Source organism: Palaemon carinicauda, chromosome 29, assembly GCF_036898095.1.
Source record: "Palaemon carinicauda isolate YSFRI2023 chromosome 29, ASM3689809v2, whole genome shotgun sequence".
In the NCBI taxonomy this organism is placed as follows: domain Eukaryota; kingdom Metazoa; phylum Arthropoda; class Malacostraca; order Decapoda; family Palaemonidae; genus Palaemon; species Palaemon carinicauda.
This window is the reverse complement of record NC_090753.1, coordinates 56,884,205-56,904,204: the sequence shown is the minus strand read 5'-3', so window position 1 is coordinate 56,904,204 and position 20,000 is coordinate 56,884,205. Positions and strand designations below refer to the sequence as shown.

General features: G+C 39.5%; 1 protein-coding gene across 1 annotated transcript in view; it reads left to right on the top strand.

Moving 5' to 3' along the window:
* Positions 1–20,000, top strand: part of LOC137622596 (MAM domain-containing glycosylphosphatidylinositol anchor protein 1-like) — a 269,004-nt gene that overhangs the window by 231,092 nt on the left and 17,912 nt on the right. Inside the window, exon 5 of the mRNA XM_068353201.1 lies at positions 12,673–12,809. Within this exon, the coding sequence (XP_068209302.1) occupies positions 12,673–12,809 (137 nt within the window). The remainder of the gene's footprint in view (positions 1–12,672; positions 12,810–20,000) is intronic.

Here is a 20,000-nt window from a genome sequence, read left to right as displayed (position 1 = left end):
GTAGTCTGTCTACATCTGCCAACGTCCGCTTGGTAGCTGTCAACGGATCTGCGATACCCACCTACGGTTACGAGAACCTCACATTATCGTTCGGAAACGGTAAATTCAATTGGAAGTTTCTCATTGCTGATGTCACAATGCCAATCCTCGGTGCGGATTTCCTCTCTCATTTCCACCTTCTGGTCGATGTCGCCCACCGACGATTGGTCAACGCAGACTCGTACTTGTCGACACCTCTTCAACCCGCCCCCTCTAACCTCGCTCTCCACATCAGCGCACCCACGGATGCCTACGCACACCTCCTCACGTCGTACCCGGAAGTTTTCCGTCCAGAACTTCGCCAAACGCCCACGGTTCCTGCCAAGCACGGTATTTATCCCCATATCAAGACGACGGGACCCCCAGTCTTCGCAAAATTCAGACGTCTGGCACCGCAACGATTGGCAGCCGCCAAACAGACATTCGTCGAAATGGAGGAAATGGGCCTTTGCCAAAAGGCCTCCAGCCCATGGTCGTCACCCTTATATATCGTTCTGAAGAAAGACGGCTCCCTCCGTTCGTGAGGGGATTACAGGCGCCTGAACATGCAAACAGAACCGGATCACTACCCCCTCCGAAACATTGCCGACGTGACCTCCTACCTGCACAAAGCAAAGGTTTTCTCTACGCTCGATCTCCTGAAGGGGTATTATCAGGTGCCTATGAACCCAGAAGACATCCCCAAGACTGCCATCACCACTCCGTTTGGTACATACACCTTCAATTACTCCTGTTTTGGCCTTCGTAATGCTGGGGCCACGTTTCAATGTTTCATGGATGGCATCTTAGGGGACCTCCCTTTCTGTGTATGTTATGTGGACGACATACTTGTGTTCTCCTCCTCAAAAGAGGAACACCTCCGTCACCTGCGCATCGTGCTCGACCTCCTGCAACAAAAAGGCCTTGTAGTCCGGTACGACAAGTGTACCTTTGGCGACAACGAAGTGTCGTTCTTAGGGCACCGCATCACTCCTGAAGGAGTCTACCCCCTCCCTGAGAAGGTAGCAGCCGTTCAGAACTTCCCTGTGCCCTCGACCGTCAAAGCTCTGCAGGAATTCTTGGGCATGCTCAACTATTATCACCGTTTTCTGCCAGCCATTGCCGGCACTCTTGCTCCCCTCTAACCCTCCTTCAAGGGCAAGCCAAAGGACCTGAAGTGGGGTCCCCTTCAAGATGCAGCCTTCTGCAATGCAAAGAAGGCCCTATCAACTGCTGCGGCTCTCACTTTTCCTATACCACACGCCCCTCTCCTTCTCTCCACCGATGCCAGCGATGTCGCTATAGGTGCAGTACTCAAGCAGGTAGTCAACGGCTCGCCCCGCCCATTGGCCTTCTTCAGCAGAAAACTGTCCAAGGCAGAATCAGGCTATTCTACCTTCGATCGAGAATTGCTGGCGGTGCACTTGGCAGTCAGTCACTTTCGTCATTTCTTAGAAGGTACGCCCTTCGTCATTCGCACAGACCACATGCCTCTGGTGCACGCCTTTACTCGACAGTCTGATGCCAGGTCCACCCGGCAACGCCGACATCTCTCCGCCGAACAAGTATATGCTCCTAACCCAACCCTGAACAAGCACATGCTCCGTAACCAACCCTCATAAAGGATATGCTCCACACCCAAAACCTGAACAAACACATGGGCGATACGCGTCCTTCAACAGGCATATGCTCTGCACCCAACCCTGAACCAGCACATGCTCTGTAACTGACCAGGGACAAGCATATGCTCCATACCCAAACCCTGAACAAACATATGGTCCATACCCAACCTCAAACAAGCATATGCTCCACACCCAACCTGAATAAGCACATGCTCTATAACCAACCCGGGACAAACATAAACTCAATACCCAAAACCTCAACAAACACAAAGTCCATACCTATCCTCGAACAAGTATATGCTCCGCACCCACTGTCAACCAGCACAAGCTCCTTAATCAACCCTGAACATGCATATGCTCCATACCCAAAACCTGAACAAACACATGTTCCATACACGTCCTTCAACAAGCATATGCTCCGCACCCAACCCTGAACAAGCACTTGCTCTGTAACTAACCAGGGACAAGCATATGATCCATACTTGAAACCTGAACAAATACATGGTCCATACCCATCCTCGAACAAGCATATGCTCCGCACCCAACCCTGAACAAGCACATGCTCTGTAAATAACCATGGACAAGCATATGCTCCATACCCAAAACCTGACCAAACACATGATCCATGCACGTCCTTCAACAAGCATATGCTCCGCACCCAACCCTGAACAAGCACATGCTCTGTAAATAACCATGGACAAACATATGCTCCATACCCAAAACCTCAACAAACACATGATCCATACACGTCCTTCAACAAGCATATGCTCCGCACCCAACCCTAAACCAGCATATGCTCTGTAAACAACCATGAACAAGCATATGCTCCATACCCAAAACCTGAACAAACACATAGTCCACACCCATCCTCGAACAAGCATATGCTCCGCACCCAACCCTGAACAATCACTTGCTCTGTAACTAACCAGGACAAGCATATGCTCCATACCCAAAACCTGAACAAATATTATGGTCCATACCCATCCTAGAACAAGCGTATGCTCCATACTAAACCTGAATAATCACATGCTCTATAACCAACCCAGGACGAGCATATGCTCCATACCCAAAACCTGAACAAACACATGCTCCATACCCATCCTCGAAAAAAGCATATGCTCCGCACTCAACCCTGAACAAGACCCTGCTCCATAACCAAACTTGAACATGCATATGCTCAATACCCAAAACCTGAACAAACACATGGTCCATACTCATCCTCGAACAAGCATATGTTCCGCACCCAACCCTGAACAAGCACCTGCTCCATAACCAACCCTGAACATGCATATGCTCAATACCCAAAACCTGAACAAACATATAGTCCATACCCATCCTTGAACAAGCATATGCTCCGCACCCAACTCTGAACCAACACTTGCTCTGTAACTAACCAGGGACAAGCATATGCTCCATACCGTAAACCTGAACAAATACATGGTCCATACCCATCCTCGAACAAGCATATGCTCCATACCCAACCTGAATAAGCACATGCTCTATAACCAACCCTGGACAAGCATATGCTCCATATCCAAAACCTGAACAAACACATGGTCCATACCCATCCTCGAACAAGCATATGCTCCATACCCAAACCCTGAACAAATATATGGTGCATACCCAACCTCGAACAAGAATATGCTCCGCACCAAACCTGAATAAGCCCATGCTCTATAACCAACCCGGGACAAACATAAACTCAATACCCAAAACCTCAACAAACACAAAGTCCATACCTATCCTCGAACAAGTATATGCTCCGCACCCACTGTTAACCAGCACATGCTCCTTAACCAACACTGAACAAGCATATGCTCCATACCCAAAACCTGAACAAACACATGTTCCATACACGTCCTTCAACAAGCATATGCTCCGCACCCAACCCTGAACAATCACTTGCTCTGTAACTAACCAGGGACAAGCATATGATCCATACTGAAACCTGAACAAATACATAGTCCATACCCATCCTCAAACAAGCATATGCTCCGCACCAAACCCTGAACAAGCACATGCTCTGTAAATAACCATGGACAAGCATATGCTCCATACCCAAAACCTGAACAAACACATGATCCATACACATCCTTCAACAGGCATATGCTCCGCACACAACCCTGAACAAGCACATGCTCTGTAAATAACCATGGACAAGCATATGCTCCATACCCAAAACCTCAACAAACACATGATCCATACACGTCCTTCAACAAGCATATGCTCCGCACCCAACCCTAAACCAGCACATGCTCTGTAAATAACCATGGACAAGCATATGCTCCATACCCAAAACCTGAACAAACACAGTCCACACCCATCCTCGAACAAGCATATGCTCCGCACCCAACCCTGAACAAGCACCTGCTCCATAACCAACCCTGAACATGCATATGCTCCATACCCAAAACCTTAACAAACACATGGTCCATACCAATCCTCGTACAAGCATATGCTCTGCACTCAACCCTGAACAATCACTTGCTCTGTAACTAACCAGGGACAAGCATATGCTCCATACCCAAAACCTGAACAAATACATGGTCCATACCCATCCTCGAACAAGCGTATGCTCCATACTCAACCTGAATAATCACATGCTCTATAACCAACCCTGGACGAGCATATGCTCCATACCCAAAACCTGAACAAACACATGCTCCATACCCATCCTCGAAAAAGCATATGCTCGGCACCCAACCCTGAACAAGACCCTGCTCCATAACCAACCCTGAACATGCATATGCTCAATACCCAAAACCTGAACAAACACATGGTCCATACCTATCCTCGAACAAACATATGTTCCGCACCCAACACTGAACAAGCACCTGCTCCATAACCAACCCTGAACATGCATATTCTTAATACCCAAAACCTGAACAAACACATAGTCCATACCCATCCTTGAACAAGCATATGCTCCGCACCCAACCCTGAACCAGCACTTGCTCTGTAACTAACCAGGGACAAGCATATGCTCCATACCGAAAACCTGAACAAATACATGGTCCATACCCATCCTCGAACAAGCATATGCTCCATACCCAACCTGAATAAGCACATGCTCTATAACCAACCCTGGACGAGCATATGCTCCATATCCAAAACCTGAACAAACACATGGTCCATACCCATCCTCGAACAAGCATATGCTCCATACCCAAACCCTGAACAAATATATGGTGCATACCCAACCTCGAACAAGAATATGCTCCGCACCAAACCTGAATAAGCCCATGCTCTATAACCAACCCGGGACAAACATAAACTCAATACCCAAAACCTCAACAAACACATGTTCCATACACGTCCTTCAACAAGCATATGCTCCGCACCCAACCCTGAACAATCCCTTGCTCTGTAACTAACCAGGGACAAGCATATGATCCATACTGAAACCTGAACAAATACATGGTCCATACCCATCCTCGAACAAGCATATGCTCCGCATCCAACCCTGAACAAGCACATGCTCTGTAAATGACCATGGACAAGCATATGCTCCATACCCAAAACCTGAACAAACACATGATCCATACACGTCCTTCAACAGGCATATGCTCCGCACACAACCCTGAACAAGCACATGCTCTGTAAATAACCATGGACAAGCATATGCTCCATACCCAAAACCTCAACAAACACATGATCCATACACGTCCTTCAACAAGCATATGCTCCGCACCCAACCCTAAACCAGCACATGCTCTGTAAATAACCATGGACAAGCATATGCTCCATACCCAAAACCTGAACAAACACATAGTCCACACCCATCCTCGAACAAGCATATGCTCCGCACCCAACCCTGAACAAGCACCTGCTCCATAACCAACCCTGAACATGCATATGCTCCATACCCAAAACCTGAACAAACACATGGTCCATACCAATCCTCGTACAAGCATATGCTCCGCACCCAACCCTGAACAATCACTTGCTCTGTAACTAACCAGGGACAAGCATATGCTCCATACCCAAAACCTGAACAAATACATGGTCCATACCCATCCTCGAACAAGCGTATGCTCCATACTCAACCTGAATAATCACATGCTCTATAACCAACCCTGGACGAGCATATGCTCCATACCCAAAACCTGAACAAACACATGGTCCATACCCATCCTCGAACAAGCATATGCTCCGCACTCAACCCTGAACAAGCACCTGCTCCATAACCAACCCTGAACATGCATATGCTCAATACCCAAAACCTGAACAAACACATGGTCCATACCCATCCTCGTACAAGCATATGCTCCGCACCCAACCCTGAACAAGCACCTGCTCCATAACCAACCCTGAACATGCATATGCTCAATACCCAAAACCTGAACAAACACATGGTCCATATCCATCCTCGAACAAGCATATGCTCAGCACCCAATCCTGAACAAGCAAATTCTCCGTAACCAACACTGAACAAGCATAAGCTCCATATCCAAAACCTGAACAAACACATGCTCCATACCCCTCCTCGAACAAGCATATACTCCATACCCAACCCTGAACAAGTACACGTTCCGTAATCAACCCTGAATAAGCATAGGCTCCATACCCAAATCCTGAAGAAACACAAGGTCCATACCCATCGTCGTACATGCATATGCTCCGCACCCAACTCCGAACCAGCACATGCTCCATAATAAAATCTGAACACGCATATGCTCCATACCGAAAACCTGAACAAACACACAGTCCATACTCATCCTCGAACATGCATATGCTCCGCACCCAACCCTGAACAAGAGCATGCTCCATAACCAACTCAGAACAAGCACATGCTCCATACCCAAAACGTGAACAAACCCAAGGTCCATACCCATCCTCGAACAAGCATATGCTCGGCGCCCAACTTCAAACCAGCACATGCTCCATAACCAACCCTTGAATAAGCATATGCTCCATATCCAAAACCTGAACAAACACATGGTCCATACCCATCTTCGAACAAGCATATGCTCCACACTCAACCCTGAACAAGCACATGCTCCGTACCCAACCCTTAACAAGCACATGCTTTGTACCCAACGTCGAACAAGGACCCTGAACAAGCCCATGCTCTGTACCCAAGGTCGAACAAGGTCATGGTCCATACTCAACCCTTAGCACGCACATGCTCCGTACCCAATCTTGAACAAGCACATGCTCTGTACCAACCCAGAACTAGCACATGCTCTTTACCCAACCTCAAACAAGCTCATGCTCCATACTAACCCTGAACAAAAACATGATCTGTACCCAACCTCGAAGATCCTGGTCCATACCATCTCTGAACAAACATATGCTCCTTATCCAATACTGAAACTGCTCACGTTCAGTACTCAATCCTGAACTAATATTATGCAACCAATCACTAACTCAAACTAATGTTAAGTGGAAAACATTCAGTAAAATGGCATTTGTAAACAATTTCATCTTGGATTAACAATAAAAAAACAAAGTTATCACAATTATTCACAGCTTTACAAAAACTATTCTTCGACCACATTGCAAGGAGGAGGTTAGGGTTGATTCACACTGTCGGTCTGGTCACGCTCCAGTCTCGTTTCTCTCTCGGCTCGATCTAGGTACTCGAGCCAAATGAGATCCTAAGTGAAGGGAGTGTGGAAAGCCCTTGATTAAAACATCGACAAACATGGGTAAACAACTCGAGCCAAATGAGATCCTAAGTGAAGGGATTGTAACCCAATTCCCTATTAGTGCAGAAAATTTACAAGAAATACAAAAAATTAAAAAAAAATCTGGTGAAACATTCCTTATTATTTTTCCTTCCCCTGTTTATTTTTCAGCTTTTGATAATATTTACTTCCCGTAATAACGCGATTAATCAAGATTTTCCTCAATTGAACATTAATCTAGATTTTCATTCATAAAAGGCAATGTTTCCTAGATGATATATCTAGTGATTCAAATATTGTCTGAGCAATGGGAGATATAATTCAAAACTACACAAGTTACGATCTCTACTGTTTATCTGGACCAAATTCTCTTCTATACTCATGAGTGTCATTAATGTTTCATCATTTATTTTCCTTCCCACCAACATAAAGTTTTATTTCAATTTAGCTTTATGGCCGGGAAGGCCATTCGGAAAGACGACGTAACGAAATAGAATTTCATCAGTCAATAAGACAATGATCAATACTGATTTTTTCCCTTTTTCCCTCAATCCACTTAACTACAGACGCACTGATGTGTCATTGCCTCCTGTAATCTTCCATAATTGCAATCGCCAAAATCGTTTGTTTGTTTGAAAACTTCTTCATAAACTACTGAACCGATTTTGACCAAACGTGGTAGTCATGTTGGGTATGATCAAAGATAAATGTGTAACATTCTGGATGAAGTATGTCAAAGTAAATGGCAAATATTTTTTCATCTGCATCTCTTTGGTCAATGGTACTTACTCCATCGAGAAAGAACTGAGAAACAACATCTCTCTATGAACATCTTTCAAGATTATTCCTTTTTAAATTTATTTACTTTTATCAAGCATTTCATTATTTTCTTTTCTTCCACAACTTGTCTCCTCCTTGAATACATATCCCCTCCTTTTGTGTCTCTCTACAAAACGTCTCAAAAACCCTCCAGTTTTTACTTTCTTTACCATCACAAATGTTTCTCCTGCAGCCACCCATCCTCTGGTCTCATCCATCAAATAATCCATGTCGAGAGGCCACTAATCCATTTGCTGTACCAAAGGGGAGTTTAGCCATAATGGAACACTGGAAAGTCCCAATTAGAGGGATTTCTTTTGGCGCACGAATCGAAGACCACGAAACTTTTAATGCTTGGAGAGGACGTGCTAGGGAGTGCTAATGGCTTTGTTTGCGGGGGTGGGGGGGGGGAAATAAGCGAATGTCAGTGATAAAGGATTAACCCAAGGGGACATGGAAGACTGTGCGAATTCTTATAGAGACGGGAAGAAGGAGAACAAAGCTATGCTTGTTAAACTGTCATCTTTTGAGGATATGAGTCTCTCTCTCTCTCTCTCTCTCTCTCTCTCTCTCTCTCTCTCTCTCTCTCTCTCTCTCTCTCTCGGACCCATTCAAGAATCTTGATTACTCATTTTGTGCCTCCTTTAATTCTTGTGGGTATCACACTCACCTATTCATGCTAACACAATAACACAATATATGCATACATACATACATACATACATACACACATTCATGCATACATACATCCATGCATATATGCATAAATACACACACATATATACATATATATATATATATATATATATATATATATATATATATATACATATACATATATATATATATATATATATATATATATATATATATATATATATATATATATACACATGTTATACACATGTTAGCTCTCGGCGTCAATGACCATTGATGTCAGGATGCCTGAAAACCTTAAATCAATCAATATACACATGTTATCAAGTATATTCATAAGATCATTTTCAATTTCAACTCCATCAAGGCAATCTACAAACCAATTTCACTGTTAAATAACAGAGGAGTAATAAATTTGCATAACAAATAACTGAGTCCATGCACAATTAAATTGAGTAATTAAACGGAAATACAATTAAAAGCCTCGCAAATTAATAATATATATATACATATATACACACGTATATAAATACATATATACATTAAATATATATATATATATATATATATATATATATATATATATATATATATACACTGTATATCAGCACCTGCAATACCTATTCACGCAAAGGGCCTCGGTCAGATTTGCCAGTCATCTCTATCTTGAGCTTTTAAATAAATACTTCTCCATTCATCAGCTCCACGTTTCATGGTTCTCTGCCATGTAGGCCTGGGTCTTCCAACTCTTCTAAAGCCTTTGGAGCCCATTTGAAAATACATATAAAAATAAAGATATATATCAGTTTAGTGAGATCGGTGTTACTGAATGGACATGAGTCGTGATATGAAAATAAACAGTATCCAACAAATTTTATAGATTTGAGAACAAAGTCCTCAGAAGAATATTGGGAGTTAAATGGCATGACAGGATTAGAAATGAAACTATAAGAGAGACTACTCGAGTGCCTTATGTGGATGAGATTATTGTGAGGTAGATGGAGATGGTTTGGGCATGCTCAACGCACTCCCCATGTGATGATGTTATATGGAATTGGTGGAAGGTTGCTGCAAGCAATGAAGAGGTTATACATAGGCAGTACAGTGTGTTAGGATAGGAAATGAAGTGAGTGAGTGGTTTCCTGTGAGGATGAAGCTGAGACAGGGATTTGTGATGTCACCTTGGTTGTTCAATTTGTTTGTTGATGGAGTTTTGAGAGAGGTAAATGCTCGAGTGCTTGGTCTAGTATTGAAAGCGATAGATGAGTGATCATGAGTGGGACATAAATCAGTTGTTGTTTGAGGATGATACGGCATTGGATGCAGACTCAGAGAAGCTGGTTGATTAGTGAGAGAGTTTGGAAGGGTGTGTGAGAGGAGATTGAGAGTTGATGTGAGCAAGAGTATGGTTATGAGATGCACGAGAGGGGAGAGTGGTGGTAGATTGAATGTCATGTTGAATGGAGAGTTACTCGAGGAAGGAGATCAGTTTAAGTAACTGGAGTCTGTTGTTGCTTAAATGGTGGAGTGGAAGCAAATGTACGTCAGAGAGTGAATGAAATATGTAAAGTGTTGGGGCCAGTTAGGGGAGAGGTAAAGAATATAGGGATAGGAATTAATTTTTAGAGAGGTCATTATGAGAAAGTGACTGTACCAACTATGATGTATGAATCGAATTTGTGGGGAGTGAAATTGACGGAGAGACATAAATTTAATGTGTTCGAGATGAAGTGTCTAAGCAGGAGTATGGCTCGTGTATCTTGATTAGACAGTGTTAGGAAGGAAGTAGTGAAGGTGAGAACGGGTGTAAGAAATGAATTTGCAGTGAGAGTGAATATGACTGCGTTGAGGTGATTTAGCCACGTAGAGAGAATGGTAAATGGCTATCCTGCTGAAGAAGGTGATGAATGCAATTGTTGGTGGGAGAAGTACAAGAGGAAGGCCAAGATTCAATTCAAGAAGGAAAGATATTCGTTGGTGGAGGACGGTTGCTTTGCTGAACTTGAGAGAGAGAGAGAGAGAGAGAGAGAGAGAGAGAGAGAGAGAGAGAGAGAGAGAGAGAGAGAGCAGACAAACAAACATACATAGAGAGAGAGGGGATACGTAGACAAACCACCAGAGAGAGAAAGCGAGAGAGAGAGAAGGATAAGTAGACAAACTGCCAGAGAGAGAGAGAGAGAGAGAGAGAGAGAGAGAGAGAGAGAGAGAGAGAGAGAGAGAGAGAGATACTAAGTAGACAAACATATATATATATATATATATGTATATATATATATATATATATATATATATAGAGAGAGAGAGAGAGAGAGAGAGAGAGAGAGAGAGAGAGAGAGAGAGAGAGGGGGATACGTAGACAAACCACCAGATAGAGAAACCGAGAGAGAGAAGAATAAGTAGACAAACTGCCAGAGAGAGAGAGAGAGAGAGAGAGAGAGAGAGAGAGAGAGAGAGAGAGAGAGAGAGAGAGATTTTAGCCTTTCTCCGTAGGTAGGAAGTGCAAACTGTACATCTCCCAACAGTGCTCTGTAGGCACTACTAAAAAGTCTCACCTTCGCCCACTAGCCACTTTTTAGCCTTCTTCCTCCACTTTTTAACACCTTTCTTTCAGTTTCTTTTAACTTTATTTGAACAGTATTCTACAAGTTTTATTCCAGCTGTGACTAGTTTATGGAATGATCTCAAAAGTTCAACATTGCAGCGAATGTTTTTATGTTGAACAGACTAATATAAGTTTCTGTTTTTAATTTGTATATGGAAGATATATTTCAATGTGGCTGTTGTTGTTAAAATATTTCATTTTAATGGTTCATTAATTCTCTTGTTTGTTTATTTGCTTATTTCTTTTCCTCACTGGGCTATTTTTCCCTGCTGGAGTCATTATTAGAATACTGCTTTTCCAACTAGAATTGTAGATTAGCTAACAACAACAACAACAAAAATAACAATACCAATAAAATTCATAATAATAATAATAATAATAATAATAATAATAATAATAATAATAATAATAATAACAGTAATAATAATAATAATAATAATAATAATAATGATGATGATGATAACAACAACAATAATACTAATAATAATAATAATAATAATAATAATAATAATAATCGCCCTGTTGCCAAGTTATCTTAATGAAAAAGTCTGTCCCATAAATTAACACTTAATTCAAATGAAAATATCAGTAACTAGTGAATACCTCCTTTTATCCTTTCCTAAAATTACATCGTAACCTGTTCATAACTTTCAGATAAAAGTTAATTGTGAAACAAACTCTTTACATCTTTCGATTCTTGTCGGCTTCACTTAATCGTAAAATTCCGTCACGGTGACCTAGGAAGTCCCCCCCCCCCAACGGCATAAGTAGTCCCCCCCCCCCAACCTAAGAAATTAACCCCCTCCCATTCTCTAGACTAATTAGGTCACCCCGGAGAGCATTTTATTTAATCTCGTTACGCCATTCTCTCGTTCATAATTGGAGTTCATTAGAATCTTCCTAATTTAATAAGCATCTTCGAGGGAGCGTTTGGACCCAAGAAAGGAGAGAGAGTGAGAAAGAAAATAGTACTAAGTATGAGTAATTGTAATTGTAATTGTGTGTGTATGACGCACGCGCCCTCGCCGCGTTTTAAAGAGTTGGGGGGGAGGATGAGGATGAGGATTCTGTGAGATAAAGAACAGTGCCAATTTTCCTTGTTTTTGTTGAAGATACACACACATACAGAATATATATATATATATATATATATATATATATATATATATATATATATATATATATATATATATATATTATTTACTTATATCAATATATACATACATATATATATATATATATATATATATATATATATATATATTTACTGTATATACAGTATATACCCAAATATGCACCAAAACTCATGGCCCTTTCTACCCAGGTACACCTGCGAGGGGCTTTCCAGCACCCTGCACGTGACCCCGAAGTCCTCCAGGGACTTCGGCGTCCTCTCCTGCTACGGGACCAACAAGAACGGCATCCAGCAGCAGCCCTGTACCTTTAATCTAGTTCCTGAAGGTGAGAGGTCGTTTAGGTTTAAGGGTTTAAAGGTCAATCCTGCATGGCAGAGGCAAGGGACAGAGACAAATGCCCTAAGGCTCACCATATATCCGTATAATTAAAGCTCAAGCTAGGACCAGGGAGGACCAGGCACTGAACAATGACAAATGCCTTAGGGACTAATAAGTGGTAGGCCTTGCCTGGAGCGACCAGCGAGCCTGGAAAACTATTCGAACGGCTTAACCCTTAAAGAGCAGCAAAGAAAAGGGACGAAACTATTAAACAATAATAAAAAAAAAAAAAATTAACGTTCAAGTTTTCAAACCTTTAAAAAGAAAACATTGTATATTAGTAGTTCTGTGATACTACAAATAAATATCTTTAGTGTAGTGACTGGCATAGGCCTAAGGCCTTATGATTAGCAGGACCGTTATCATCTAAGGCAAAATAAGAACATCATTAAAGGTTATTAACTATTGATTAATTTTGATAATTATTCATTGCTACTAATTACTAGCGATTATTACTCATCACTGTTATTGATAGTGATTGTTAGTAACAAATATTAATCTTTCACATTGAACGGAAATTTCTAATATCATTTTGAAGACAAAATGGATTTTGTCCATAGAATTCACCTTATGATTTGTAATAAAATTATCGATAAATTGGGATGATTATAAAAATTAATGTTTCCGATAATGCAAGCTTATTAACACTATACAAGTATATAAGAACAGACACGATTATCAATAATAATAAAAATTATGATGAGTGGCACCAAATGATTATTTATGTGATCATTATTGGTGATTATTACTTTTAATTTACTGTGAATAACGTCCTTGACCCTCCCCCCCTCTCAAAGACCCCATAAAATAAAACCGAGGAGAAATGTAGATGAAACGAGACAGGCTGTAACATTTAGTCAGGAAAATCCTGGAATACAGGGTCAAGAAATAGAAACAAAATTAAATAACAACAGCTTCGTTCGTTCGTTCGCTTCCGATTGCCCTACCTTACGTAAGTCACGGGCTCTTGTGTTGGAAGCCCGTAAATTGTAGAATGTTTGTAAAAGCACAGAGAATAAAAATCACAACAAACAATGAAAAACAACTAAAACATTGTCCCCTATTCTATGTAATCATCGACCAATAATCATCGTAACTATCTAACCTAGGAAGCAAGGTTTAGTACTCACCAATCAGCCTACGAAAGTCACAGGGTCCAGGTTCCTCGTTGCTCTCTCCACAACACTGTGAAGTAGCGTAGTAGTTGCAAAGCGCTGCAATCTGCAAAAAATTCATTATCATTAGTTACCTCCTTCACAGACTGCACATGTTACATATTTTTACTTCTAACTTCATGGGCCTTTCCAATATACCGGGCAACCTCTTTAGTTGGGGTTTCTAAATTCCCTATTTCTATGTCATTGTTTCTGAATTTCCTGAACTCATTACAGTTAAAAATATGCTCAGTAGTATCTTCTGCCTCCCTACACAACACACAAAGCCTATAATTCTCTTTGGAAGGAAGTTTGAGAACACCAACTAACTTCCATCCTTTGATGCTCGTCTCACACAAGGCAACAACACATCACTGAAGCATTCATAGGAGTCATTAAAAGAGTTCTACGGCTTTCTCTTGGACCTTTCAGTTTGCCATTTTGGAGGGTAATAAGTCGACAAAATCTTAATAAATAGATGTAAATAAATAAATATCAATAAATCGACAAAACCCTGATAACTTGACAAAATCTCAATGATTCGACAAAACTTTAATAAGTCAACAAAATCTTAATGATTCGACAAAATCTTAGTAAGTGGATAAAATTTAAATATTGACAAAATCTTGATAAATTAAATCTCAATAAGTCGACAAAAAACTCAATAAGTTAACAAAATCGTAATAAGTCGACAAATCTCCACAAGTTAACAATCTTAATAAGTCGACAAAATCTCAATAAGTTACCAAAATCTTGATGAGTCGACAAAATCTCCACAAGTTAATAAAATCTTAATAATTCGATAAAATCTCAATAAGTTAACAAAATCTTAATAAGTCGGCAAAATCTCAATAAGTTAACAAAATCTTGATAGTCGACAAACTCTTAATAAGTCGACAAAATCCTAACCTTCGTTAGAATTAAATAAACATTGCTTTTATATCTAGAAATTAAAAAACCTTATCATCTATCTGCTTTAGTTAAAGGGAATTATTTCTGTAACAATATTTCTCATAAGATGATCATCAAATAATCATTCAACATAATCACTTCATTTAGTAGCCTAACTTATTCCACAGCTTATAATTATGACATAACTAGATGAATAAAATAAAAATGAAGCTTTTGTGTAGTTTAATCGAGTTTTCCTAGAACAATTTCACTTTACGGTACTCATTTTGGCATCTCCGGATTTTGTCCTTTTTCCGACTTGTTAGATTTCATCATTATGAATTTCTCATTCACTAAAATGCAGTTCTTTCAAGATCCTCTCAGCATAAAGATTCCTCATTATCATCAGACAAAATTTAATGGGTTCTTATTTTCGCTATTCTTGGAGTCTAGCGAGAGCTCAGCTGGCTTTGTCTGGGGATCGTTGTCCATTGTGGCTATAAAATGAATAAATGGACGTATTGCTTTTAATATTCAACAAAGGACTATATTGTAACATAACTTGACTACTTAGAATTTCTGTTGATTGACATCACCTGGGAACAAGGTTCAATAATTTCAAAGAGTCAGTCAAAATAAATGTACACTTTCACATCCTTATTAAAAAAATAAAAAAAAACGTAATTTTAAATTTCTAAAAATGTTACTGATTCAGGAAAGAATACAAACTAACATGATTAACGAAAATTAAATAGGCGAAAACAAGGAACAAAAGAAATATGGAATAGATTATGGGAAAATAAAAAGAAACATGGTTAAACAACTTCAATACACGAAAAGTAACAAAAGAAATGTGGAATAGTTCATGTAAAAATAAAAAGGGACAATACTAACACAACTTAATACACGAAAAGAGGGGACAATGGAGAGACCAACACTGACGAAAAACTAGAATTGAAAAAGGGGCGTGTGTAGGCTCTCCAAACATACAGGAAATAGAGCAGTTGGTCCATGTAATGGAATCAGCCTCGACCCAGGAAAGGGGGGGGGGGTATAGTTCAGGCAGCAGATTATAGTCATTATTTAGATTTTATCTGACCTTTTAATCAAATGTTCAAAAACTTAGTTTTCAGGGTTAGCAACAAAGTAATGGAAGGATTATTACGAGGTCGAATTGTCACCCTATGTAGGTTCCAAGAGAAGCAAGGCAATGGCTGGTTATGATAACTAATGGAGGCTTACTAGCACTCTAAAATATCCCTCCTTAACTAACACAGACAATAAAGGTATGATATCAGTTATTTCCATCAAGCTAAGACCAAGTCCACCTATGTAAGACCCAGAAGTAACGAGGCAATGGTCCTTAATATCTCAAACTAAGAGAAGGTCAACCTCTGTGAGAACCAAAAGGAACAAGGCCATAGTTCTTAAACTCTCAAGCTAAGATCAAGTTAACCTACGTGAGAACCAAAAGGAACAAGACAACAGCTGTAAATGACACAAGCTAACAGCAAGTCAACCCATGTGAAAACCAAAAGGACCAAGGCAACAGATGTATCTTAAGCTAAAGGCAAGTTCACCTATGTAAGACTCAGAGGGAAAAAGACAATAGCCGTTAATGACTCACCAGGTAAGGTAAACCTATTAGAATTCCAGAACGCCAAACCAATAATTCACCGAAACAGAAAGAATGTGGTCCTTGTGATTTCCATCAGGCCATGAGCGGTATTTGATATTTGAACCATCTGACTAGGAAGTCCTGGGAATAGGACTCAACTATTGCTGCTAAGGGTTGACCGGCTAAGCTCTGAAGGCGATCTTCCCACTGAGTTACCACAATTATTCAGGAAAAGATCAATTAATCAGCATAACTTTATCCAAAAAACAAGAAGAGCTAACAGCTGAGCATCCGTGCAAAGTGAAGTTTTTCTCTCAACTTATTTCCATTAAAAATCCAGTTTATTTTCGTGCTCAGGTGAAGGAAAACAATGGAGTAGATAATTAATCTCCCAGTCTCTTTCAATTTTATCTAATTAGAAAACTGAATAGTTCCATTTCAGCAATGAATAATTTGCAACGTATTTATATTTAGTAAACATGACTGAAAATAGGGGTCCTGTGAATTATTCAATTCTTTAAGGAAATATCAAGGTTTCTATATTACGACAAAGAAATTATTGGGTGACTATATCACTGAAGATGATTATCTTACACAAATATATTCTATTGCTTCAGAATTGGATGAAAGTTGTTCCGTATCTATTTCGTACGTTTGAATAAATTGATAAATAAATACGCTGAAATTTATCTTCAACAAATGCTGCACCAGAAAAGTGGCATTGAAATAGATCTACAGTAGTTTAAAAAATACGTGCACTCAAGAATCACTATTTCCTTCTGCAATTCATCATTTTATTATAATAAATATCACACTAATCTCTCTTAACTACTTTATAAAACAAAGGTGAAACTAAGAAAAAGTATCATTATAAAACAGCTTCGGATGAAATTTTTGATAATTGATATCGTACTAATTTCATTCAATAAATTCATAACCTCTTTATAAGGTTTTAAACGTTGCTCATGAATGGCAAAGGCCACGGGTAGTGACATTGCCCTATCAAGCAGGACATTACCCTAGAGACTGACCATATTACACATGACCAACGCCCAAGCCCCCTCTCGTCCCAGATAGGACCAAGGAGGGCCAGGCATTGGCTGCTGGTGACTCAGCAGATAGACCTACAGGCTAACCCAAACACCCCATACTTAGCTCAAAAGGAGGGTGAGATTTCAGCGGCTAAAGAAACTAGAGTTTGAAGGGGACTCGAACCACAGTCAGTCTGGCGTTCACCAGTCAGGGACGTTACCATATCGGCCACCACCGGTTTTAATGATGTCACGAGGTGAAATTAAGAAAAATATCCTTAGTTTTATTGGAAATAAATATCATTACAAAACTTGAGTTGTATTTTGCGTTTCCCTTCTAATTGAAAATTACACTCGAAATCCTTCACTCTTCTTTCCCCAAATCTTCTCTCAATTCCTCATTTGTTCAATTACAATTATATCTTATTTTTGACCTTCCATATTAACATACTATAAATTGAAACGGAAGAAAAATTTAGCTCTTATCTATAACACTTTATGAAAAAAAAAAAATTATGGCACCTCACATTTATTCAATTCAAGCCAAAACAAAACAAACCTTTTGATTTTACGTCCCATTTTAACAAACTACTAATTAAAACTAAGGACAAAATTGAACTTATATTTAGAGTGACTTAAAGAAATACACAATTGCTTGATGTTTATGCACAATTTTCTATCCGAACTAAAATAGAACAACGCGTTTTGATTTTTCTAAATTCAAGTTCAACCTCCAATGGAAGCTTCATTCTTTCTATTGCATGTTGACGGACAGTCATGACGTCAGAGGTAACCCCTTGACAATAGTCATGGATGAAGCAAAAACACATTACTTGACAAGACTAAAGAAACGTTGTGTTTGTTCGAAATGTTTTTGTGGCATCACTCTGGTGAAATATCTCGAGAGAAAACGTTTACCTGAACGAACGTTTTGTTATTCAAAACGTTGTGATGGGTTTCTGACGTTTGGTCCAAAAGGATTTTTACGTTATTGCCAAGATGGATTATCTGAAGTAAACGTTCAGCAGAACAAAACTTTTCATTCTTTAACAACATTGTCAGGAGATGGAGAGAAAATCTTTTTTCTTTCCTTTTTTTTTTTTTTTACAGATCAGTTGAAATAATTTTATTTCTTTGCGCTGTTAAAAAATCTGCCTAGAAAGAAAAGCTCTTTTCGAACAACAGAACACCGGAGGGGTCACAAAATAATACAAGAGACTAGGAGGACATTTAGTAGAGCGCAGACCTCCGTCGCGGCAGCTTATTTCTCGACCTTTTGGTTGACCGTTACTTTGACCTTTGACCTTGACATTCCAAAGTTTAATAATTTCCAGCTTTTTATATAGCAGTTAATCCTTGCAAGTTTCATTACTCTACGAATAAAACTATGGCCAGGAAGCTGTTCACTAACAAACACACACACATTTAAACGAACACAAACAGGGGCGAAAACATAACCTCCTTCCAACCCCGTTAGCAAAAATAAATATTCTGTAATAAAAATATATTATGCAATAAAAGATCCTATTTTTCTTTTTCAAGATATTTCGTAACATTTCAAAATTTCATAGATGAACTATTCCTCAAATATATTCATATATTCATAGCAATAACATACTATGATTCTGACGGCCCAGACCTGCAATATGTCATTGGTCAAAATTTTCCCAAAAGTTGAAGAATTTCCTCATACCTTCCTTTAACAATTTCCACCTATCTATCTATCTATCTACCTATCTATCTATGTGCCTATTTAGAACCTTTTCATCGTCTATTTTCTTTTTCCTTTAAACCAATGAAAATTATCTATACTCTGAAACCAACCCTTAAAAATAATAATAATAATAATAATAATAATAATAATAATAATAATAATAATAATAATAATAATAATAATAATAATAAATCACAGACATTCTATATAGGGACATTTTCCTAATATCCTACAATCTTCAGATAGATTTTAACGAAATTTTAAGCAAATATGGGCGTCGTATCTACCCTCAAGTAATCAATTATTGGAAGCAATATGATTAAAGCTTTGGCAAAGAGGACACCTCGACTGCCCAGACTTGACGGAGGTTGAGGTCTCCTTCTCTTGCTAATAATAAGCAACGAATTGGTCAAAGGGATTCAGGTCAGACAAAAAGAAACACCTTTTTAATGCTGTTTTGAGATGCAAACTTTAGATGAGCAGTGCTGTAGTCCACCTACAGAGAGATAGAACTTGCCTATATTAGCGGCGCTGCCACGTTTCCCATCGTGGCAATTAGTCTTTCACCTAAAGTTTGTATATACAAGGGAAGACTTGGAAACGCTTCAGAGATAAAATGTTGGTTCTACCGGAGAGTCATTCATTCATATGTAATTGAATTAATTTTATTTTTATTGCATTCCTGGAGTGTTCGCTGCAATTTGCCTGCATTTGATCATTAATTCCACCT